The 26,036-nt window shown below is 45.4% G+C and overlaps 1 protein-coding gene across 1 annotated transcript in view; it reads right to left on the bottom strand.

Moving 5' to 3' along the window:
* The window catches only part of LOC122942084 (erlin-1-like), a 116,355-nt gene extending 93,196 nt beyond the window's left edge, over positions 1–23,159 (bottom strand). The window contains exon 1 of the mRNA XM_044299579.1: positions 22,994–23,159. Coding sequence (XP_044155514.1) covers positions 22,994–23,159 — 166 coding nt within the window. The remainder of the gene's footprint in view (positions 1–22,993) is intronic.
* Positions 23,160–26,036: the final 2,877 nt, after the last annotated feature.

Genomic DNA, 26,036 nt, shown 5'->3' with positions numbered 1-26,036 from the left:
TGATGATCAACCGTCCGAAGTTGATCAGCGGTGGGGTATGCGATGCGCTAACAGTTGCCGGACGCTAAGAGTCCCGGCCACAGTCAGCGTACGCAGAAAAAAATAAAAAATGCTTGTGCCCCAAAAAAAGTTGTGGGGTGGGAGGGGGGGGGCAAGCTGCAGCACACATGGGGGTTCTAGAGTCAAGGGTTTAATCAAATCAAGCACGCAATATCTCGGAAACCAAAGCGGCGCAAACGTTCATTTCTGCAGCACAAACGATTGGTGTATTTCTTTTGGAAATGTAAAAACATGGGGTAGAAAGTGGGCAGGGTTTCAGCAAATCAAGTGAGCAATATCTCGGAAACCAAAGCGGCACAAACGCTTATTTTTTGCCGCACAAACGCAGCACAAACGAATGGTGTATTTCTTTTTGATATTTAAGAACATGATGTGGAAAATGGGAGGGGTTTCAGCAAATCAAGCACGCAATATCTCGGAAACCAAAGCGGCCCAAACGTTCATTTTTGCAGCACAAACCAGCACAAACGAATTGTGTATTTCTTTTTGAAATTTAAGAACATGGGGTGGAAAATGGGCGGGGCTTCATAAAAATCTAACGCGCAATATATCAGGAACCGAACCGGCGCAAGCGGTCATTTTTGCGGCACAAACGAATGGTGCATTTATTTTTGAAATTTAAGAACATGGGGTGCCAACGTCACACAGGTATACTATACTACTAATAAATATAATATAATATAATATAATTTGGTAATAGGGTGACGACCCCAAACTTTATTCCCAGCAACGTTTCGACCTTCTCACTGAGGCCTTTGTCCTGCTTGACAAAGGCCTCAGTGAGAAGGTCGAAACGTTGCTGGGAATAAAGTTTGGGGTCGTCACCCTATCACCAATAACTGGAAGTGCTGCCTCTTCATTCGGTGAATATATGTGTTGGAGGAGAAGCCAGCCTCTCTGAGGAATATTGCACCCAGTGCACAACATCCGACTGTGCTGCTGCACCATTTGCGGTAATATATATATATATATATATATGTGTGTGTGCTTCACCACACTGAGATCTGCTCAGAAAGCCAATATTTATATTACTGCTTTATTCACAGGCACAATATATGATTATGCGGACACCAGTACTGTGTCATAGCTTATAAGCATAGAGAAACAATGTATCTTTATGTGGTAATGCTAAAAGTTTTGCATGTACACATCCCTGGTTCAAGTCCCCAGAGAGATCTGTTTACTTTCTATTATTTTTTTTATTTAAAACCATATTCACCCTTTCCTTTCACCCCCGGGATTTTCTTTTTTTTTGCTTTTACATTTTGCGCTCCCTGCTTTCCCAGAGCCATAACTTTTCACATAGCCATATGGGGGCTTGTTTTTTGCGGGACAAATTGTACTTTCCAACGCCACCATTTAATATTGCATATGATGTAGTGGGAAAAAAATTCCAAATAGGGTGAAATTGCCAAAAAAATTATAGAAATATATTTAAAAAAAAGAAGAAAAAGTAGTAGGGCACACCACTACTTGATGCCACACGGAGAATTACAACTCCTCTTTCTGATGAAGGAGTTGTAGTCCACTCCGAAACGCGTCTGGTAATTAATCCCATGAGACAAAAGCACAGGACCTAAGGATACAAAGTGCTTCAAGAAAGGGATCGGTGATTTTTCGCTCTGTTACAAGGAAAAGGTGGATATCTGCTGTCCTTTGTTGAGATCATCCCCCTGGTGTTAACTAACCTTGCGGAATTGAACCGCATTAAGGATATCTGTTACCAGGTGATCTCCAGAAAAACAGTGACATACGACCACCGAAGATCCCATTACCGCAGCAAGCTAAATCGCATCGCACCGCAGCCTATAAAAATCTTCACTACACGTGGGACGCCACGAGTGAGAAAATAAAACCGGTATCATCTGAAACAGTGAGTAAAATCATTCCGGTTCATGTCTACAAATAGGCAGCGGTATTACAGCGGTACTGGTGCGATTTTTGGCAAGTGGTAATTAAAACCACACATGACTCAAATGACTATCCTCCAAATAATCTCAACTGATTAATTTTTTTACCCCTGCCAGAGACATTGTCTGGGTTAATTAACCCTTGAGAGACTGCTTCTTATAAATTTTCACTATTGGATGATATATGTTTTAAGGATGTTATATGTTTTTAGTATTTTATAGCAATAATTTTAAGTAGTTTAGTGTGCTTAATATTAAATGTTACAACGAATAAACACTTTATATACTAATTCTCCGTGTGGTATCAAGTGGTGGTGTGCCCTACTACTTTATCTTCTTGTTTCCAATTTTTTTGAGGATTGGGTGAATCCTCTTGCAGGAGCACCCATACCATTCTTGAGCAGCTGGTGAGCCCTCTCTAATTATCTGATATTTAAAAAAAGCAATTATTTTTTATTTAACAATCATCTGATTGCTATTATTATAGACTTCAATGCACTTGCATTGGAATCTATGATGATTTTTTTTTTTAATAGCGTTTATTTAACACTTTTCAATTTATACAACATTCCCAAGGGGAAACAACTCCACATATCAGTCACACACGTAAGCAAGACCAGACAATGACATCAGGTACATAGTGTACAGCAGTAAGAGACATAATTGTATCCCAATTACAGAGCATCGCTGTTGCCATACAAAAAAAAAAGGAAAAAAGAGGTCTGTACATACTCACTCCACAACCACACATTTGGGTGGCGAAGTCCCAACCAGTAATGGGTCTCAAATCGTGCCCTCCGCCTGCACCCACACACCCCATATTTTGTCAAAACGATCAGGGACTCCCCTCGCTTCATACGTCAATTTGTACATCAGGAGATCTTTGTTAATAAGTTGCACCCACTGATCCACCGTGGGACACTTGGGAGGTTTCCAGTTCAGAAGTATAATCTTCCTACCATAAAACATCAATAGTCGCAGCAGTATTCTACTATATTTGGATGGAGTCACATCAGAAACTAGCCCCATAACGCACACTATCGGGTCACAGATCCCTGGCAATCCCAACTTAACATTAATGAAATTGCACACTCCCTTACAGTAAATTTGTAGTGCCGGACATTGCCAAACCATGTGGAAGAAGGATCCTCTATCACCCCCACACCTGTCGCACCCAGGACTCGGAATCTGCCTCATCTGGTATAGCCGCACCGGGGTCAGATACACCCTATGTATCCATTTGGCCTGAATGAGTTGATCACGGGCGCTTATAACAGACCTCCTCCACCCCAGACGCCATTCCTCCAAATGAGAATCCTCCAACTCTGAGATATCCGCCGACCACCTGACAAATGATCGCCGGATAGGGGACTCCTGCAACTTTATGATTGCGCCATAAAAGGAGGAAATTGGTTTGTATGATTGCTCCCTCCTAGCTACCGATTCTAAAGGACCACACTTCAAGCTCAGGGTCAAAGAGTGAAATTGCTTATCACAAGCGTGTCTCAGTTGGAGGAAACGATAAAAACTCGTCTGGGGTAACAGGAAGTCCGACTGTAGACTCCCAAAAGAACGAAAGACCCCATCCTGGAACAGCTGTGTCAAGTACTTAAGCCCTTTTCTAGGCCAAAATTCAAAATCTGGCAAGTGTAGAAGCTCAGGAAGGTGTTTATTGCGCCATAGTGGGATATACGGAGACCAGGTGTCTCCTGCTTGAGTAACCGCATGTGTATCCACAAATCTCGTCCAGGCCTCTATAACCGTCACCATAGCCTCTGTATATCTCCCCCGACCAGAACCCCGCCTCCCCTATAAACCAGGTTCGTTAGGGCTTCATACGACCCGACCAGCGCTGCCTCCAGCACCACTGCCGGATTATTGGAATCCGCTCTGATCCACCAGGAAGCGTACATCAGGCGTGTCGCTATATAGTAAATATACAAGTCCGGGAGCTGCAAACCCCCCTGTAGATAGGAGGCTTTCAACGTTTTCCTTGCTATTCTTGGGGTCTGATGACACCACAGGAATCGGGACATGATTTTATCTAAGACTTCAAAATGGGACTTAGGGATCCCCACAGGAGCCGCCCTATACACATACAATAACTTAGGCAGCAATACCATTTTAATAATGTTGATCCTGCCTATTAAGGTCAAGGGAAGATTTTCCCAGGCCTCCAACTTACGTGTGACATATTCCATAGTGGGCCTCAGATTCAGATGACAGAACTGTCGAGGGTCCCTATGTATTTGAATCCCCAAATAAAGGAAACTGTCCACCACTTTCAGGGGAGACACTGGAGAGATATCAATCCCTTCTTCCACATCCACTATACAGAGACTGGATTTAGCCCAGTTCACTCGCAGTCCTGAAAATCTACCATATCCGTTCACCACATCAAGCAGAGTTTCCAAGGAGGGGCCAGGGTCAGCCAGGTACACCAACAGGTCATCCGCACAGAGCGACACCTTCTCTTGTATCCCAGCTATCCCTCTATCAAGGAGCTATTATTAATCAATTGAGTAAGAGGCTCCATTATCAAGGCAAACAGCAGTGGAGACAGGGGGCAACCCTGCCTTGTACCTCTGTACAACTTAAAGGGTCGGGAAAGAAAGCCGTTCACTCTGATGCGCGCTGTAGGCGCCTGATACAATAGTTGGACCCATTTAATAAAAGAGGGAGGGAACTTAAGACAGGACATCGTCTCCCAAATAAAATGCCACTCTACCGAGTCAAAGGCCTTCTCATTATCGAGAGAAGCCAGGACTCTTGACCCCGCGTTATCATGCCTGACCTGCAAGTTCGTAAACAGTCTCCTAAGGTTAATATCAGTCGTCTTACCAGGCATAAAGCCAGATTGGTCAGGGTCAATAATGGATAAGATTACCCCACTAAGTCTCTTGGCCAAGACCTTAGCTAAAATTTTGGCGTCGGTATTCAGTAGGGAAATAGGTCTATACGACGCACAGTGGTCCGGAGACTTCCCAGTTTTATGAATCACCACAATGGTAGCCTCTCCAAAGGATGCAGGCAAACCACCGGAGTCATATGCGTAGTTAAGGAGTTTTAGTAGACGTGCAGAATGTAGGTCAACATCCAATCTATACCATTCCACTGGGAAGCCATCCGGACCAGGTGATTTCCCCACTGCCATATCTCCAATCGCAGCTTTAATCTCCTCCACGTCAATAACTTCCTCTAAAGATTTACTGTCTGCTCTCGCCAAGGGTGTAAGGGGGATGGTCTGAAGGAAAGATCGGATCTCACCCGGGGACAAATTAATTTTGGAGCTATACAGGTCTGCATAAAATTGAACAAACTGCTCACATATGTCCTCCGGTCGATGTACCCTCAAGCCATCCCCACAGGTGATATGTGGGACCACCGTTTGTGGCGACTTGGTCCTAGCCAGGAACCCCAAGGCACTCCCGTTCTTATCCCCGTCAGCAAAGACCAAGCGCCTTTGATACAACAACTTCTTCTGGGTATACTCCGTTAGGTGTAGACTAAGCTTCCTCTGAGCCTCATCCCATAATCTCCGACCCTCACTATCTGGGTTTGCAATAAAAGCCTGCTCTTTCTCTACCACCCACCCTCTAACTTAGTCCTAGTAGCACTCATCTCTTTCCTATACGCAGCTATCGCTTGAATCAGAGTGCCCCGCACTACGACTTTAAAGGCTTCCCACTCCACTAACGGGGTAGCTGAACCCTCATTGAATTCCCAATAGTCCTTCATACCCTGCTGTACCGTCCAAACCACAGGTAGAACCTCCAACCACTTACTATTATGTCTCCAAATCCGTTCAGCCGGCGCAAGGGGTTGCTTTAGAATTACCAGCAGAGGGGCATGGTCAGAAATACCCCGTGGCAAGTAGTCAGCCACCACCAGAGAGGGCAGTAGGTCTCTACTCAGGAACACTAAGTCTATCCGGGAGAGCGCAGTGTGGGGAGCAGAATAGCAGGAGTATTGGCGTACTCCCGGATGTAAATACCTCCATCCCTCTGTTAAATCAAATACATCAGCCCAGGCACTCAACGTCTCATAATGAGTATCACTAGGGCGGAGTCGATCCAACGACCGGTCCAGAGTCGCATTATAATCCCCAAGTGCAATCAGAGGCATCGATGCTACGCGTCTCATGATCTCGTCCAATATTTCCCTCCGAAAGGGGGGGGGGGGGGGGGAACATAGATACCCACCACGAGGTAGTCAATGCCCCTGATTGCAGCATGGAGAACCACATAACGTCCCATCAGATCAGTATACACAGAGAGCACCCGGAAGGGAAGGGACTTTGCCACCAGTATTGATACACCTCTGGCTCTAGAGTTATATACAGCATGGTATGCTGAACCCACCCAGGGCCTCCGTAGCGCCAAAAGCTTCCGCCCCTGCAAATGTGTCTCCTGTAATATCAGCACGTCTGGATTGTGAGCACGTAGAAAATTAAAGACCAGGGAGCGCTTAATTTTATCATTGAGACCCCTGACATTCCAGGAGACAAACCGACAGACCGACATCATGGCGGTTTTTCAGAACAGTAACCCCAAAAGTGACTGCACCACCCAAGCCATACACTCACACATTCATACCAACTTCCCAACATTAAAGCATAAACCCCCAAAAATGCCCGGAACATCGGGCAAAACCCCCCTCCCTGCCCAGATAGCCCCAACTTACCTAAGCCTAAATACCCTCCCCCCTTTTGCCTCATTAGTAGAAAAGAGGAACGGAGACCCCGTCCTTAACCCCGCTGCTCTAGGGAAACCCTAAACCGAACCTGTGCAGCAGGTTACCCCAACCATCTCGCATACAGCTCCATAGATATTGCGATTATCTGAAAACATATAATGAGACACCCGAAACACCAGACATATTGCACTCAGCCCCTGCGGTCTGGCCAGTCCGATGCCTCCTCAGGGGTGGCGAAGAATTTCACCTGCTCTCCATCTTGCACTCGTAGCCATGCCGGATACATCATGGCATACACAAGTCCCTTCTCCCTCAGCCGGGCTCTCACCACTGTAAATTGCCTGCGCTGCTTCTGCACTTCTGTAGAAAAGTCCGGGTAGAAGGAAATCCGGGTGTTGTCAAACTGAATGTCCTTTAGTCGGCGAGCAGCCGCCAGGATAGCATCACGGTCTCTGTAGTTTAGAACCTTAAAGATGAAAGGACGAGATGGGGCTCCAGGAGGCAAGGGCCGAGTGGGGATTCTGTGGGCCCGTTCCACCGCAAAAGTCCCTGAGAGATTTATAGGATCAAAAACTTGCTTTATAAGATGTTCCGCAAACTCCTCAGGAGAGGTTCCCTCCGCCCTTTCAGGGAGACCCATAATGCGGATATTATTCCGTCTGTTACGGTTCTCTGCGTCCTCCACTTTCGCCATTAGGGTCTTGACTTGGTTCTGCAGAGCATTTATCGCAGAGTCATCACGATGAACCCTGTCCTCCCCATCACTCAGCCTCCTCTCCACCTCTGTCGTTCTCTCTCTAATCTTTTCAATGTCATGCCTGAGGAGAGTAAGATCTGCCTGGACGTGGTCAATTTTGACAGTGAGTGCCGTCTGGCAGTTAGTGATGGCCGCCATAACTTTTGCAAGGTCGACCTCTGGTCTCTCAGAGGAGGTCCCAGCCACCCGATCTTCTGTTTGGCTCATATTGTCCAGCATAAGTTTAGGGGGGATAGCTGGCCCTGAGGTGCCCGTTTTCCGGCCCATAAAGTGATCTCCCTGTCCCCAGCAAGAGGAGTAACGGCCGTTTGGTCAGCACCCTCACTCAGGAGCAACAGGTCGTCAGCCACACCACGTACTATATATAGTCCTTTCAGCAGAACCGCACCCTCCACCCGATACGATCCTCACAACCGTCAGGTACCTGCAGGGCAGAGAGCCAAACCCCAGCACCCGCCTCAGGGAAGGGAAGTGTCCGTCTCCAGCGCCACAGGCAAGATGGCGTCCGCACTGCCGGGCACGTGGGGAAGCTTCAAGCCAGCAGACCGGTCAGGAGAAAGCCCGGGGGTCACGCCGACCTGCAGCACCAGGCTCCGCCACCGGTAAGTATGACATTCACGCGCCTCCACTTCCCCCGCTCTCACCGGGGGGTCCGCAGTGCAGAATATCGCGCCGCTCCCAGGCCCCACACCGAGGGATCAAACAGACAGCGGTCACCGCCGTCACATAGCAGAGGAGCCGGCCACCAACAGACAGGCAGGTAGTAGGTCACAGAGGGGTGCTTCCAGACGATTCTCAGTAGCCGAGACGATCAGATAATCAGGATAATGCAGGATAATATCGGAGCCGACATGACTTGCGTCCTCACACCATGACGGTCAGGCCACGCCCCCGGAATCTATGATGATTTTACTACTTTCCTATGGAACCCTATTACAGGCAAGGGCTCCATATGAAATACTATGCAGCAGCCTCCTATCATTCAGAAAGACAGGGGCTGCTGCACACAAGCTCTGGCCCCTCCGATCGCGACACGGGGGAGCCAGAGCATAACCGAAAGCACGCTTTCGTTTTTCAGCACGTTCAGATGCCACGGTCAGGATTGACCAAGGCATCTGAGGGGTTAAATGTCTGCGATAGGCATTACTGCCAGTGGCGGACATGACCCGCGGGTGTCTGCTATAAGAAGCAGGCGGCCACCCCCGGCTATGGTGCCCGTAGCGTGTGCGATCAGGCGCCATGCTTAAGAAGACTGGACGGATGACGTGCATGTACGTCATCGGGCGTGGAAGGTTTAATAGGATATACTATAATAAATAATGCATCATTAATAATAAGGCCTTACTATATTGAGAATATTTTTTTTTGCTATGACTTATTACTGGTTTATTCATACACACTATATATTTATAACGAAACCAGTAATATTTATTAGCTTTCTAAAAACATTATTCTCAATATGAAAAGGACAAATGTAGAAGAAAAAAAAAATATCTGAAGAAAAAAAAAAAAATTCAAAAGTCTCTTGAGATTCAAACAGAGGATCTCTAAATTTAAAACCAAGAGCTTAACCGCTAAGCTATAGCATTACCTAAGGACTTTAATTTCCTCTCCAACTGTCAGACGGATATAAGGGTGCTAACAAGAATAAAAATCATGATTTTCACAAACACTCCAAAAAAGAATTTCCTCTCACACAAAAATAAGTCGGATGAAGGGGTGTTCTTAATTTTTTTAAAAATACTCCACAGAGGAATTTCCTCTCCAACATTAGTTGGATGGATACAAAATAGGTTGGCTTATTACAATTCTTAATTTATTATTATTATTATTATTATTTTTTGGGGGGTGTGGAACTGTCAACCAACAAACATTGGAAGATGGAAAAGAGAACTCACAAACTGCACTGGAGTACAACAATGACTCTCTACTCTGGCCAAGGAACAGACAAGTCCTGTGGATCCATGCATGGTTCATTTTAATGGACGTGAGCTTGTCCACGTTGGCTGTGGACAGGCAGCTGCGCCTGTCCGTGATCATCCCCCCTGCCGTGCCAAGTACACATACGGACAATACACTTGCAGCAGGGCAGGCCAGCACCTCCAAGGTGTAAAGAGCAAGCTCAGGCCATGTGTCTAATTTGGAGACCCAGAAGTTATTTGGGGCAGACCCATCAGTCACGTACTGTTCCCACCATGTTGCTGAAATGCTGCCCCTGCTAAGACGGGGTAGTGCTGGTATATTGTGGCATGCTTTTCCGCTGGCCATGTCGGTGGAGTATTTAAGCAGCACAACACGGCACACAAGTTCCATATGGAGGCCCACTCTGTGGCGAAATGGTGCTATTCCACAGAGCGACTCACCTGTGCATGCTGCATCTGATACTTCACTATTACCTGCTGCTGCTCACAGTCTCTTCAGCATATGCAAGATGGAGTTCCACGTTGCATATGAGGCGGTGAGCAGGAAGGCCAAAAGGTATGTTGCAGCACAGACAGGCGAGCTGCAGCAGGGTGAGAACGCCAAAACCGTGCACAGACATAACTTTCTGCAGTAGCTCAGACATATCGGGGTAATTCCTCAGGAATCTTTGCCCCGCCAAGTTCAACGGCAAGGGCTGTGCGGCAAATCGGCTAGCTCCAGAGCTGCTACGAGATTTCACCCGTTGCTGCACACCACCAGACTGGGCTTGAGGCTCAGCGGCACCAACCACTCATCGGTCTGTTCTTCCATACCCGCTGACAGCTTATGGGCAGTGTAGGGTCTCTCCCCCAAACATACGAGCTTCAGAAAAGCCTTGCTGTTGTTTTTTCGTAATCGCAAATATAGATTTTTTTTTCTTCATCAGTACCCATGATCCCTCCCTGCTTCTTGCTTGTGAGCCAATAAGAAGGCTGCAATGTCTTTGTCTGAGCTAGCAACCAATAGGAAAGTTGTCGACCCCTTACTATATAGGAAACTCCCCAGCAGCCATTTTCTGCTGTTTTTGTAGTTCTGAGAAAGACAGCAGTGTTATTGAGAGCAGTGCATGTGAGAGATATTCTCTGCTGTCCATACATACATGCTACAGACATAGTGCTGTGATGTCACAACAATACTTACTGCACCAATCAGTAATATCTACTCAGACCTGATAAAATGCAAAGTTGCAAATATTGCGCCAAAAAATATGTGCATTAGTGCAGATTTGCGTAATCGCGAATATATTGGAACACTATCTGCATATAAAGCTATTGTTCTGCCGTGCCAACCATTTTAGTCTCAGGAGACTTCTAGCAGCTTGAAAAATGTAGCAAAAGTGACCCATGGCTGTATTGCACGCACAATATGCGCATATTAGCTTTCCGATTTTTGCAATCAAGAAAATAATGACTGGAGATCACAAATTCTAGAATTTGCAAATTTATGATGAATATTAGGCCAAAAATTCCGCTCAGCAGTGAGCCCGGTGATGTCACCGGCAATAATATGTAGGCTTTAGCGCTGACCTAGCCTGTAAAACGGTGATGTCAGACACACTGCTGGACAGTAGCCTCCGCCTGGCAGTGTGTTGTTGTAAATAAAAATAAAAATGTTTCCCATGCTAACATCAGGGGAGCTACCTGGGTGAAAATGTGGGTATGTCCAGGTTCAGATCTAAACCCAGACAACCCCCTTAAACTGGACATAGTGGCTGGTAAGTCTCATCATGCTAGTTAAATCTATACCTTTCTTTTGTCTGTATGCCAAACGGTGTTTTTATTCATATGCAAATGAGCAATTGGAGCACAAAGAGACAGGGTTGAACACCCCTGTGCTCTGCACAAGCCCACTCCCATTGATTGACAGGACTAGACATCAGGCTGAGGGCAGAGCTGTGTCCTGGCTTAGACATATTGTGAGGCAGTGACAGGCCTCATAGCAGTCAGGGGAGATTTACGGCTGTAGTTTCCCTGTCAGTCATCAGGTCTGAGCCAGCACCAGGTGCCACAGTCAGTCTGGGATAAGAGCCCATCCCAGAAGGTCAGTATAGAGAGAGAGATTCTTTGTGCAACAGAGTGCTGCTGGAGGCTCTTTAAGAGTGGTCTCAGCCGGGCTAGCTGAGGGCCACTGGGCTAGTTGATAGCCTGAACTTTGGGGGACTCTGCAAGGTCTGGGAAATGACGGACGCAAGGTCAGAGTCGGCAGGACTGCTAGACCCCATACCCCCAAAAGGTACTGGACTGACTTTGTTACAGCCTGGACGTGAGCTGGACTATTGGCTGGAAAAGTTGCATGTTATTACAGTGTGTGAACGGTGAAAATAATTGTGAGAATGACCCCCAAAAAAGAGCTAATCCCTTACAATTGGTGGAGGATGTGTGCACACATCCGTGCTGAAAAGTAAAAGGCAATGTGGTTGCTAGGGGCAACAAAATCACCAAAAGGAGCAGGTGCTGCTCATGCTGTCCTGGACACTTTTTGCAGGTCATGGACAGGGGATAAACGCCCCCTGGTGGAAAACATGCAAATGATGCAGAAGTGCAGAAAATTTTTGTGAGCACAGAGTGGAGCAATCCTACTCTGGTGAACGTGCAAGAAAGGGTGGCAGTCCTAGAGGATCCTGTACACTACTGTGGGGTTGCTCTCCTGAATTCTTCCTGAAAGGAGAACCATGTCCTAAGTGAGCCTCTGAAGAAAATGCCAGAAGTCGACGAGTCTGATAAGTCCCTGGTGTCCCCAGTACCTCCTACCTCGATGAGAAAGAGGAAAAAGACTTAAGAGGGCAAGAATATGATACCGGGTCAAAGAAAACCAAGGCTGAAGAAGTTAAGGTCGAAGTGATGGAGGACGTGAAGTCCAAAGGTGCTGCAGTGACCGAAAGAGCGATGGCCGAAGTGGAAAAACACCACTAAAGAAGCAGAGGTCTATGAAAAGCAAGGGAAACCACTGCTGGAAAGTAGGAAGAAGTGAATTGGAGGCATTTAAAAGAAGCAAGCGGGAAAAAGCCTGCTATGCGGAAGGAGCCCCGCAAGGCAAAGGAGAAAGGGTCAGGTCACTACGATGACTGGGAACAGATTAGTCGAGAGCTACAGCAGTCCAAGAAAGGACACGAGGAGCATGTGCAGAAGCCAGAGAATCTAAAAAGAGAGCCTGCCGGTTGTATAAAAACATCTTCTAAGAAGTTCCAGAATGCCAAATGTGGAGGGGAACAGAAAAAAAAAAGAGACCACAGGTGCGAAAGCTTATCCTCGCTCGTGAAAGAGTACTTGCCAATGAAATGCACAAGAAAATGCCGTAGGTCTTACTGGCTCTGTAATAAACTCATGAGTGTGACAAAGCGCTGTTGTCCTGGGTCTGGCAGAATAAGGGAAAGACTGTAGACCAGGTCGATGCCTACTCACGAGCATCTGCTATTGATGCTAGTGTTCACCCCTACGAGCTTGAACAAAGGGGGGGGGGGGGGTATGTGAGGCAGTGACAGGCCTCATAGCAGTCAGGGGAGATTTATGACAGGAATTTTCCCGTCTTTCCCGTCAGTCATTAGGTCTGAGCCAGCACCAGGTGCCACAATCAGTCTGGGATAAGAGCCCAGCCCAGACTGTCAGTATGGAGAGAGAGTTTCTTTGTGCAACAGAGTCCTGCTGGAGGCTCTGCAAGTGTGGTCTCAGCCGGGCTGGCTGAGGGGCCACAGGGCTAGGTGATAGCCTGAACTTTGGGGGACTCTGCGAGGTCTCGGAAATGACGGTCGCAAGGTCAGAGTCGGCAGGACTGCTAGACCCCATATCCCCAAACGTACTGGACTGACTTTGTTACAGCCTGGACATGAGCTGAACAATTGGCTGGAAAAGCCACATCTTATTACCGCATGTGAACGGTGATTTAGGTGAGGTAGGGATATTTCATGTTTAGTTAGAGCCCAGACAGGCAAAGTGTTACTTTATGCTTTGTTGTTGTGAAAATAAACCTCACGTTTGGACCTGCAATCCGGCTGTTGTGAAGAGAATTGTGAGAATGACCCCCCCGAAAAAGAGCTAATCTCCTACAATACCTAATGTATATATGTGTTTTATACACACTATGTACTATAGCTTCACTACACTGAGATTTTCTCAGAAAGAATCTATATTTTACTGCTTTATTCACAGGCACAATATATTATAGACACCACTACTGTGTTAGCTCATCAGTAAATAGGAGCAGAATTTTAAAAAATTCTATTTGGCCATTTTGCCCATTTTTTTTTTTGGTCTGAATTTATTTGTGGCGAATCGCATTTAAAAACTGCTATTTCCAGGCTGCTGAGAGCCTTTATAGTGGTGTACAACACTGTGCCTTGCAATAACACGCATAGGGAGTCTGCTGTGGTGAAATAATACTGAGAGTCTGTATGACATGCAGATGACAGGCGTTGCTATTAGAATCACTGCACACTTCACTTATTTTGGCACTCACGGGGCCAAAAAGGACCAAATAACTCAAGTATGAACTCAGCCTTACAGGTCGATGTTAGCGTCCAGAAGAAGCACACTCCTTTTACACCATCAGTTGATTCCACATAGATGTCTACAGAACCTGTTCTATTAAACAATTATACAAGTAGAGCACCCCGACAGAGTGGAGAGGGTGTCAGCAGTAAGTTTGTGTTTACATCACTGATTATTTTGCACTTCCTCTGATCCAACAGAACAATAACCCACAAAAAACGGATCCTGTCTGTAGAGCATACGCCTTCACTCGGTCAGCATTTGCTCAATAATCCATCAGTATTGCAAAAAAAAAAAAAGAAGAAGAAGGAGTGAATCTAAAACCGAGATGACACGTACCCACTGACAAGGTTGTGTGCAAGGAGGAGCACTTGGCATCAGATGTGTGGTATCAGGCGGGTGGCAGCATCAGAATAGTAGTGAGGAAGGTAACCAGAATTTATTGTGCTACATGTCTGTGATAAAAATAAATCCAACAAGTGTATATTTATTGGTTTGCGCAAAAGTTATAGCATTTACAAACTATGGTACAAAAATGTGAATTTCCGCATTTTGAAGCAGCTCTGACTTTCTGAGCACCTGTCATGTTTCTTGAGGTGATAGAAGGCCAGGATAGTATAAATACCCCCCAAATGACCCCATTTTAGAAAGAAGACACCCCAAAGTATTCATGGAGGGGCATGGTGAGTTCATTTATGATTACATTTTTTTTCACAAGTTAGCAGAAAATGACACTGAGGAAAAAAAAAAAAAAAGTTTCCATTTCTGCTAACTTCTGAAAAAAAAAAAAAAAAAAAAAAAAAAATCTCCCACGGACTCTCTATGCCCCTCAGTGAATACCTTGGGGTGTCTCCTTTTACGAAATGGGGTCATTTGTGGGGTGTGTTTACTGTTCTGGCATTATGGGTGGGGCTAAATTGTGAGCAACCCTGTAAAGCCTAAAGGTACTCGTTGGACTTTCGGCCCCTTTACGCACCTAGGCTGCAAAAAAGTGTCACACATGTGGTATCGCTGTACTGAAAAGAAGTAGGGCAATGTGTTTTGGGGTGTACTTTTACATATACCCATGCTGGGTGAGAGAAATATCTTCTTTTTTTAAAGTTGTCATTTACAGAGATATTTCTCACACACACAGTATGGGTATGTGTGAAAAGACACCCCAAAACACATTGCCCTACCTCTCCTGAGTACGGCGATACCACATGTGACACTTTTTTGCAGCCTAGGTGCGCAAAGGGGCCCAAATTCCAATAAGTACCTTTTAGGAGGGCATTTTTAGACATTTGGATTCCAGACTTCTTCTCACGCTCTAGGGCTCCAAAAATGCCAGGGCAGTATAAATACCCCACATGTGACCTCATTTTGGAAAGAAGACACCCCAAGGTAATCCATGAGGGGCATGGCGAGTTCATAGAAGATTTATTTTTTTGGCACAAGTTAGCGGAAATTTTTCTTTTTTTTTCCTCACAAAGTCTCCCTTTCTGCTAACTTGTGACAAAAAGTTCAATCTTTCATGGACTCAATATGCCCCTCAGCGAATACCTTGGAGTGTTTTCTTTCCAAAATGGAGTCATTTGTGGGGTGTTTGTACTGCCCTGGCATTTGATTGTCTCCACAATCATTACATGTATGGCCAGCATTAGGGGTTTCTGCTATTCTCCTTATAATGAGCATACGGGTAATGAGAACGGCACAGATTTCTTCATTCGCATCGATCAATGTGGATGAAAAAAATCTCTGCCAAAAAATGTGCAAAAAAAATAAAATAAAATAAAAAAAAAGAGGGGAAAGGCGTCTGCCAGGATATAGGAGCTCCGCTCAACATCCAAACCCACTTCAGCTCGTATGCCCTGGCAAACCCGATTTCTCCATTCACATCAATTGATGTGGATGAATAAATCATTGCCAGAATTTTATATTTTTTATACAAAGTGTTTGCCAAAGCATATGAACACCACCCCTCAGCTCATAAGCCTCCAGAAACATATCTTTTACTGCGGAGGAGAAATCTAGTCTTGCAGCGCCGCATACACAGACTTTGTGTAATCCGACAGCAGCGCAATGCTTCTGTCAGAATGCACATTAGTGCTGCAGCTGGTTGATCGCTTGGTCCACCTAGAAGCTTTATATAAAAAAAATAAAATAAAAAAAAAGGCAGCAATGCAATAAATTAATTAACATCAACTTTTATAAACTTTATATAAACATTTGAAACCGAACATTAACTTTTTTGCTTACCTGTGATTTTATTTTATTTTTTTACCTCTAGAGGACAAACCTCTCCTTCCCCATGGGACAATGTGCAAAGCACAAATCGCCCAGGGATGTGGCGAAGTACATTATGCACTTTGTCCCAGGTGAAAGGAGGGGTTTGTAGCAGCTCTGTGTGAAAGGGCCCTAAGACCCCTGTGTGCCTGTCCTGTGTCACGCGATCTCTACACTAATAGTGTACCTGTGTGTGGTACTTGCGGAAACACTCCCCTATGCATAGGGCAGGCTGGTCAGGACAAAAAATGGTGGTGTCATGCCTTATTCTAGCCCTGCTACAGACACAACATCTTTTTATTGGGGAACACCGAGTTGGGGTACCAGGATAGACATTCGGGAAGTGTCTGTCATGTAGCCGGCTAACTACATCAGGGACTTGGGGCACGGACCCTCCTGGATACAGGAGTTCCGGAATTATCTCTTCCTGGAATTTTAGAAAGGATCCCGTTCTCCCAGCCTTACGGTAGAGAACAAAACTTTTATAGACAGCCAATTGAATTAAATAAAGACACCTTCTTATACCAGCGTCTGGTGAGGTGGGACACTAAATAGGGAGCCAACATCTGGTCACTGAAGTCCACCCCTCCCAAGTGAAGGTTATGGTTGTGGACAGAGAGGGGTTTCTCAACGACTCCAGTTGCCCTTTCAATTTGTACTGTCGTGTCTGCGTGAATGGTGGAGAGAAGGTAAATGTCCCTCCACTTCAGCGCAAGCAGTTCTTGGTCACACAAGGCAGCCCTCTCCCCCCGTGCAAGTCTGGTATTAATCCGTTGGGGGAAGCCCCGGCGACTAGGTCGTGCGGTGCCACAGCATTGAATTCCGACTATGTAAGTGCCGAAAGAGGGCCACGCTTGTGTAAACATTGTCCACGTATAAGTGGTACCCCTTGTGCAGTAAGGGCGACACCAAGTCCCAGACAATCTTGCCACTGCTCCCCAGGTAGTCAGGGCATCCAACCGGCTCCAATTTTGAGTCTTTTCCCTCATAGACCCTAAAACGATATGTATAGCCTGTGGCCCTTTCACATAGCTTATACAGTTTGACCCCATACCGGGCGCGCTTACTGGGGATGTACTGTTTGATGCCAAGGCGCCCAGTAAAATGTACAAGGGACTCATCTATGCAGATGTTCTCATTGGGGGTATACACATCTGCAAACCTGGATGACAAACAGTCTATGAGGGTCTATAAGCAGGGTGTCCTCTTGGATGACAGGTTTTATTGTCAGTGAAATGCATAAAGCGCATGATGACCTCAAAACGTGCCCTGGACATAGCAGCGTAGAACATGGGCATGTAACGTATTGGGTCTTTAGACCAATAGGACCACAATACATTTTTTTTTTGTTAGACCCATGCTGAGGATAAGGCCCAAAAATATTTAAAATTCGGAAACTGACTGGTTTCCAGCGGAAAGGCTGGGCATAGAAGCTTTCCGGATTGGCGGTTATATACTGTGTGGCGTAGTGGTTGGTTTCTGCTCAATTTTAGCTGTTTTATTTGATTACCCGAATATGTATATTCTCTCTTCCCTCGCCGGGCCAATTATACTACTTCTTTGGCCCATGTACATTTGAATCTGCCTTTAATAGTCTAGTTTACTCCTTTCACATATATGAATTGTTACCACGGATCCTTAGAACCTTGGATCCACCTGGCATCTAATTGTGACAATTAACTATTGTGCCCAATTACTTTGCCCACACACCGATCCGCCACTTGCCAATACACTTCTTGCTTACTACTCGGCACTGGGACAGTGGGCATGTTCCTTTCGGCCCGGCGCGCCCCGTGACCAGTTCCTGGTCATGTGATTCATCGCATGCTGTGCGACGTCATCCTCCGGCGACGCGCTCCACGGGCCGCGTCTGGGTGAAACGCACGTTCACCTCCTGCGTTCCACCGGGCACGTGACACCCTGTTCATCCAGTCACGTGCCCGGAAGTAGGAAGCGGCAGGGGAACTTAAGACACAGAGTGGTGAGTACACTCTGCTGACAGCCTGCCTTTGGATTAACCGTCCCGTGGCTTAGTGTTACTCCATAGCTGGCACCCACTGGTGCATCTATATTGACTAACACATTCTTTAATGCGGTCATGCCCTGTGTGTCCTAGCCTGACTGGCTTCACACCTTTTCAGGCCTCTGACCCACGTTAAAAAAAACCTTTTTTGTATTACTCTGTCTCTCTGGTCGCACAGGCCCAATCCATAGCCCTGTGTGTACCATTTATCTCCCCTGATGATTTTCTGTGAACGAACTGAAACGTGACACGTAGGGAGCATTTTTTAGGGACTACTAGGGTTTCTGTCCCCACAGGGACAGGTATCCGGACGGCGACGCTCCTTGCGGGGTAAGTCCCCGTGTAGATAGGTAGGGCATACTAGCCCCTGCCCCCCTTCTCAGGGTTGCCTAGGGATAACCACCCCGTCACCCATCATATCCGAAGGGGCTCACCTATCTTTTGTGTGTGAACGAGAAGCATCAAAGGACCGTTCTTCACCTCCAGTCTTCCCCATGAGACATCCTGATCAACAACCGGGTGAGAATGTTCCTGCTTTTTTTCAAACCTCTGGTCACACTGTCTTTATATGTACCATTTTGCCCGCAGGGCTGTCTTGTTAAATTTTGTTTTGTATAGAGGCTCCTCCTCTGGTGTCTATAATTTTAGATTGACCAAAAATTAAATGTTAAGTTTTATCCCTCTGTCCTACGGGATTAGTACTCATGCTACATAATTTTGGGATTTAGTGGGCCTGTTTGACATACCTGGCCCTATAGTTAATTCCTACAATAGAGATCCGCAGTGAAGAACAGCTAAAAAAAAACCTTGAGGGCCGATCCTAAATGAGTTGTCTCCACGTGAACTCCAGACTGGGCGGTGGAAGGGGGCAATATGGGTGCGGCGTATTGCCAATTTGTGTTTGCCAGCACCTCTGGGAGACTAAGGGCTCTACGGGCCTGTGAACGTGGTGGCTGCGACGGGGGAGTTACTGCACGTGCCACCGTACCAGCTTGAACTGCCCTTCTGGTGCTTCAGGATGTGCTGCGCTGCTGGTGTATGCTGCACCATAAAAAAGATCAGCGCTAGCACCACTCTGCTGCAAATGAGGCTCATCATGCGGGGTATGCAGAACACTGACATGGGATCGGGTACGCCTGACCATAGCAGGGACCTCAACCTCGTCATCTTTGCTAGCGGTTAGAGTGCCACTGCTGTCTACAGGTTCATATTCTGAACCACTGGATTCAGCGGGTGAGGCGTCCCCATCGCTTTCATCCATCAGGGCCAGAATCCTGCATGCCTCTTCAGTGGAATACCCCTTTGACATTTTGGGCTAACTAAATTTAGGGGGTATTCCTCTGAGACTACCCAGGAAAAAGAGCACACCTGCCTAGTAAAAAGGAGAGCTTGCGAAGTAAAGCTGTGATCGCTAATAAAGATCCAGAAAGCTCAAAAGTGATCTTTATAGCGCCGCAGTGATTTTACAGTGTTTTTGCAGTGACCAGAAAAATAAATTCTGTCACTGCGGTGGTGCGGACTGAACCCAAGTGTGGGCACAAGATCAGGCGAACACTGCGTTTTGTAGAGCCTAAGGTGACCCTAATGTACTGATATAGATCTGATTGCGATCAGTCTTGATCACTTACAGATACTATATAGTACTAGTGCTGATTAGCGACAGCGGTGCGGTGGGCTTGGCGCTAACTACCTAACAAGTAGCTAAGTAACTGGCGGTGATAAGGGACCCTTACAGGGGGGGGGGGGTGATCAAGGAGTCTATATTGGGTGATCAAGGGTTAATAAGTAACAGGAAGGGGGGGGGGGTGTAATGTGCGTATGGTGTTTGGTGCTACTTACAGAGCTGCCTGTGTCCTCTGGTGGCCGATCCAAGCAAAAGGGACCACCAGAGGAGCAGGTATCAGGTATATCAGACGCAATTTACAAAATAGCATCTGATATACCCATTTGATTGGCCAATGATCAGCGCTGGCAGGCTGTAGTTCAACTTGTGAACTGCGCAATCCTGTGAACGTGCGCTCCTGTGAGAGCGCGTTCACAGGAAATCTCGGGTCTCGCGAGATGACACCAATAGGCGTCGCTGAGACCTGAGAGCGCTGCCGTCCTGACGCCTATCAGCATTAGTGTGACGGGAAGTGGTTAAATCCTTGGACAAGGCTTGCAGCAATAGGCAGGCAAAGGAGTCAGTTCAGAAATCTTTCAGCTCTTGTCTTAATTGTTTATGCAATAGCTCAAAGACACACACGGATGTGCTGCAAATGGTTTTCTACATCTTCTATTTTGGCTTTCACCTGTTACTGCATTGGCAACATCTAAAATCTCGTTGTGGGCAGTAGTAATATTAGTTGTCTTGTTTTCCCTGTGGAAGTGCAATTCTCTTGAGAACCCAAGTGCTCAAACTGGAACCCAAAACCCACTTAGGCTACTTTCACACTAGCGTTCGGGCGGATCCGTTCTGAACGGATCCACTCATAATAATGCAGACGGAGGCTCCGTTCAGAACGGATCCGTCTGCATTAAAATGGCAAAAAAAAAAGCTAAGTGTGAAAATAGCCTCGGACGGATCCGTCCAGACTTTCAATGTAAAGTCAATGGGGGACGGATCCGCTTGAAGATTGAGCCACATTGTGGCATCTTCAAACGGATCCGTCCCCATTGACTTACATTGTAAGTCTGGACGGATCCGCACGGCCAGGCGGACACCCGAACGCTGCAAGCAGCGTTCAGCTGTCCGCCTGTCCGTGCGGAGGCGAGCGGAGCGGAGGCTGAACGCCGCCAGACTGATGCAGTCTGAGCGGATCCGCTCCATTCAGACTGCATCAGGGCTGGACGGCTGCGTTCGGGTCCGCTCGTGAGCCCCTTCAAACGGAGCTCACGAGCGGACCGACGAACGCTAGTGTCAAAGTAGCCTTAATTATAGCAACGTGCCAACATGGCAATTTAACCTAAATACCAATATAATATATCTTCCATGTACTTAATCATTTAGCTATAATAGCCGGCCTACATTCAATGAGTTGCTTGTGCCACTTTGGCACCACTGCTATATAGTGAGAAGGTATTACCTGCCTGTAGTCAAAAATTATGGAGAGGGCATTCAGAAAAACTGATAAAATGTTAATGTGCTTAAAGGGGTTATCCGATTTATGGGAAAAAAAAAAACCTCATAAAATTCATCAGGACATACATATACATTGGTAAAAGGGCACCTGTCATGTGGCTATTTGATTATAATCTAACTAATTATATACAATCATTAACTACTAAAAAGTACCTTAGATGTATTCACTTACTGGTGTGACAGATGGTTACCTCATAATATACACACAAAGATGCCGCATGCTAATGAGCTGATTCGAGTCCAGCGTGAGGTCATTGAGTCAAGCGTATATTTAATTCAGAGCTATAGCCACTCCCCTGCCCACCTGCTACTGATTCCTATGGAAACAAACTGTCATTCAGCAGCAGGTGGGCGGGGAGAGTCAGGAGCTCATGAATATTCATGACTCGTCATTATCAACTGGAGCTTTTCAATACAAGATGTTGGCAGGTTGACTGGGTCAATTAAAGAAAGTGGCCCAGGATTTTGCTAAAATAATCAGTCACTTATTTATGTTGCCCTTAGTTAGGACACCATAAAACTGGTGACGGGTTCCCTTTAAGCTTGATTTCTTAAGAGAGAAACCCATAAGTACACCTTTTCATGCTTCTGTTATTGCTGTGTCATCTCCTAGCTCACACAGGCAGATCTTCTTGTCACATTGCAGATACAACTACGGCTCAGATACAGCTAGAATGCAGCTACGGCTCTATCTATAAGATGGACATACAGCTGTATCCAAGCTATAGATTAGATAAAGATATATCTTGGATGCAGATATAGCTATATCTAAGCTATATGATGGACAATGATTTCCTTTTTTTCCCCAGGGGGTGTATTAACAGTATAATGGGGACTTGTTGAGGGGGCCAGGGCTGTAATAACAATCCCCAGACGCGGGAGGGGAACGTGTAAACTGGCCCAAGTGAAGGAAGGAGCCAGACACATACCCTGCTGCTGGTGCTGCTGCTGGAGAAAATCTATCACCTCGGCTCTGGTAAGTATCGCACATAAGCGATCGCTTACCATCGCCGAGGCTGTGTGAGGAGAGGGAGAGAGGGGCGGGCACCAAAGGCTCTGATGTCTCGTATACAGAGCCCGGCCACTCCCTCAAGCAGGGAGAAGCTTGTAAACGAGACGTCAGTGCCTGAGCAGTGTTGATTACGTCAGGGGTCACATGACCCAAATGTGTACTGGCTAAACAGAGCAAAATAGCTAATGTAAGTGATTTACAAAATAGTTTAATATAATACTATCAGTGTTATTAGCATAAATGTAATTCACCTATTAGTCATAAGAGAAACACTGATGGCAGGCTATGTACAAGAAGACAGCACAGTGAAAAAAATTTAATTTATTGATCCTCTTTAAATATAACCCTTCGGCTCCCTCATATTTTTCATTTAACAACATAAAAACAAATATGAAAAATGTAATAAATAGGTAAGTGCAGGAACAGTTAAGAAATTCACATTTTCAGGAGCATCTATTGCAGGGACCAGCAAACTCTGGCACTCCAGCTGTAGTTAAAGTAAAACTCCTAGAATCATCCTTTCATTTTTAGGGGAGTTAGATAAGTGTGCATGCTGACGTTCTAGTTTTACAGCAGGTAGAGTGCCGAAAGTTGCTGATCGCTTATCTATTGTGTGATGCCTGATACATGTTAAATTAATTGAAGGAATTGTCATTTAATATCAAAGAAACTGCAAGTGTGAATTAACAGGTGACCAGACTGACCTTCAATCTCAGAAATTCTCTTCTCAGTTTCTTTTTCCATTACTTTCTGCTGGAAATGGATTTTGGCCACTTGTGCAACTTTTTCTGCCTCTGTCAATGAATGTGATTTGTGAGAAGGACTGTAATCCACTAGTAAATATGTCTGTTGACCAGCAAAGCTGCTCATATGGTCAGTAAAAGCAATACATTTACCCAAAATCAATAATGTATATCTAATATCCTAGCATTAGTGACAGTATTACTTTTTTGATGTACGGTATATTGTCACTGAATGTATAAGCAGTTTACTTTAAGGCTATGGACACATTTTAGGAGCATTTCTTTTTATTATCGCATTTTAAGTAGTAAGAGGGTATATGTTTCGTCAAAGTGACAGGTACCACGCCCCCTTTTATATAGCTTGATATTAAGTTTATAGTGCTTGATATTAAATTTATAGTGCGTGCTATTTGATATTAAAATGTATATTGCCTGATATTAATTTATTAATTAAATAGTATTAAAAATCAAACGATGACAAATATAATTCGTATTCCTATAAAAAAAAGCTTTATTTATTTTCCTTATTTGCAACAGTCCCGTAGGGACAGACACGTTTGATTGTAATTACAGCATCGTATACATAAGCGATTCACGCGTTTTGTTACAAATTATCGCACAATACGGTCATTTTTTCTAAAATCGTTTGTGAACATTTTTAAAACATTTTCAAAAGATATTCCTTTAGCGAGACATTGTAAGATATTGATACAGTAATGGCTGCAGACTGTACTAACTGCATCTTGTATTTGTCTGTTTTGATACCTTATAGTCTTAGAATTTTTATATAAAAACTGCATAAAGCCGCCAGGAAATATTTCATTTGCGGGTGATTAAACCATAACTATAAAAAAAAAAATTGATATATCAATCGGGTATAATATAACTAAAATCCAATGCTTCCCCCGCTGATACGAATTATCCGTATTTACAATGTATGCCGCGGGCCTGTCGATAATTTTACCCCCCCGGTAATAAATCACACGGGAATACACCTCGCTGTCAGCCTTGTGTTTCCCCGAAATATGTATCGCTTCTTGAAATCAACATGTCGCCGCCGTTGATTAAAAAGACTCGCTATAGGGTAGTTAATAAGTGCAACGCGGGATCCTTCTGGTATGGGTGCGTTATCAGGACTAACGATTTTGCAAACGACATGTAACAATGTGTTAAGGTCGTAATAATATTCACCACTGCCCGTGATGTAGAATTCCAAAGGGGCATTGTCAGTGATTGCGGCGATTGGCTGCACCTCTACATAAAGCGATTTTTCAATGCTTGTTTGTGTAGGCGGTATTTGAAAGATATCCAATTCTGATTTGGCGTACTCGGCGGATGCGTCATGCACGAAAGCCATAGCGTCTGACTAGAAGATGTCGCTCGGTGAACGACTTCTTGTTTTTTGGCGGCGACGTCTTAGGTTGTGCTACTTTATTCATAAAAGTTGGTAAGACAATGGTAGCGCGTTCCCCTTTTTCTTTTATGCATTTTTTTTACGTATTTACGAAGTCCGGAAATTTGGAATAAGAAAAGACTCTGTAAAAAACTGGTTGAGCAACGAGGATACTTACACATTGTACAAACCTGTTAAAAAATCCTTTACAAGAAACAAGGTTATGGTGTCTGATATAGATGCTCAATGGCAGGCAGATCTTGTGTCGATGATGGATTTTTCTAAAGAAAATAATTGTGTAAATTACCTGCTGACGGTCGTTGATATTCTATCTAAATATGCTTGGGTGTCGGGCCTTTCAAATAAGTCCAGCGCTACAGTGGCTTCCGCTTTTTATCAGATATTTAAGTTAGGTTAAGCGATCGAACCCCCAGAAAGCGCCAGACTGATCTGGGCCGTGAGTTTATAAACAAACCTATGAGGCGTCTTTGTGAAACCTATAAAATACATCATTTTTTAACTACAAATGCTGTTAAGGCTACTTTCACACTAGAGTTCGATCGGATCCGTTCTGAACAGATCCGCTCATATTAATGCAGACGGTGGCTCCGTTCAGAACGGATCCATCTGCATTATAACTTAGAAAATGTTTCTAAGTGTGAAAGTAGCCTGAGCGGATCCGTTCAGACTTTACATTGAAAGTCAATGGGGGGCGGATCCGCTTGAAGATTGAGCCATATGGTGTCATCTTCAAGCGGATCCGTCCCCATTGACTTCCATTATAAGTCGGAACGGATCCGCTCGCCTCCGCACGGCCAGGCGGACACCCGAACGCTGCTTGCAGCGTTCAGGTGTCCGCTCACTGAGCGGAGCGGAGGCTGAGCGCTGGCAGACGGATGCATTCTCAGTGGATCCGCCTCCACTGAGAATGCATTAGGGCCAGACGGCTGCGTTCAGGGCCGCTTGTGAGCCCCTTCAAACGGAGCTCACGAGCGGACACCTGAACGCAGGTGTGAAAGTAGCCTTAGGCAGTGTTGGTCGAACGTTTTAATAGAACGCTGAAAACTAAAATGTGGCGCTATCTTAGAGAACAATACACGTACAGGTACATCGACAAGTTACAAGACCTGGTGTAAAGCTGTAACCGCACATATCACAGAACTATAAGGCGGCACCCCGTCAATGTGACAAAAGAGAACTCTTTAGCCGTTTGGAAAAATATCTACGGGTATTACGATACTATTAAAAAAGTTAAACCGGTATTAAATATAGGAGATCACGTCAGAATTGTGCGTTATAATTATTATTTTTTTACAAAGGGGTATGAACAAACCTATACGGACGAGATATTTAAAATTCAAGCTGTAAACACTAGGGGCCTCAGACCCCTTTATAAGTTGAAAGACCTGTCCGATGAGTTCATTGAAGGCTCGTTCTTCCCGGAGGAAGTCCAAAAAGTAACTCTCGACAAGCTACGAGTTTACAGGATAGAAAAAAATACTGAAAAAGAAGAAAGTTCAGGGTCAAACGTTGTGTTTTGTAAAGTGGATAGGATACCCTAACAAGTTTAACTCTTGGGTGCCTGAAAAACAGTTGATGCGTCTGTAAACT

This window comes from Bufo gargarizans, chromosome 6, assembly GCF_014858855.1.
Source record: "Bufo gargarizans isolate SCDJY-AF-19 chromosome 6, ASM1485885v1, whole genome shotgun sequence".
Classification (NCBI taxonomy): domain Eukaryota; kingdom Metazoa; phylum Chordata; class Amphibia; order Anura; family Bufonidae; genus Bufo; species Bufo gargarizans.
The sequence above is the reverse complement of the archived record's forward strand: the minus strand, read 5'-3'. Positions and strand labels throughout refer to the sequence as shown.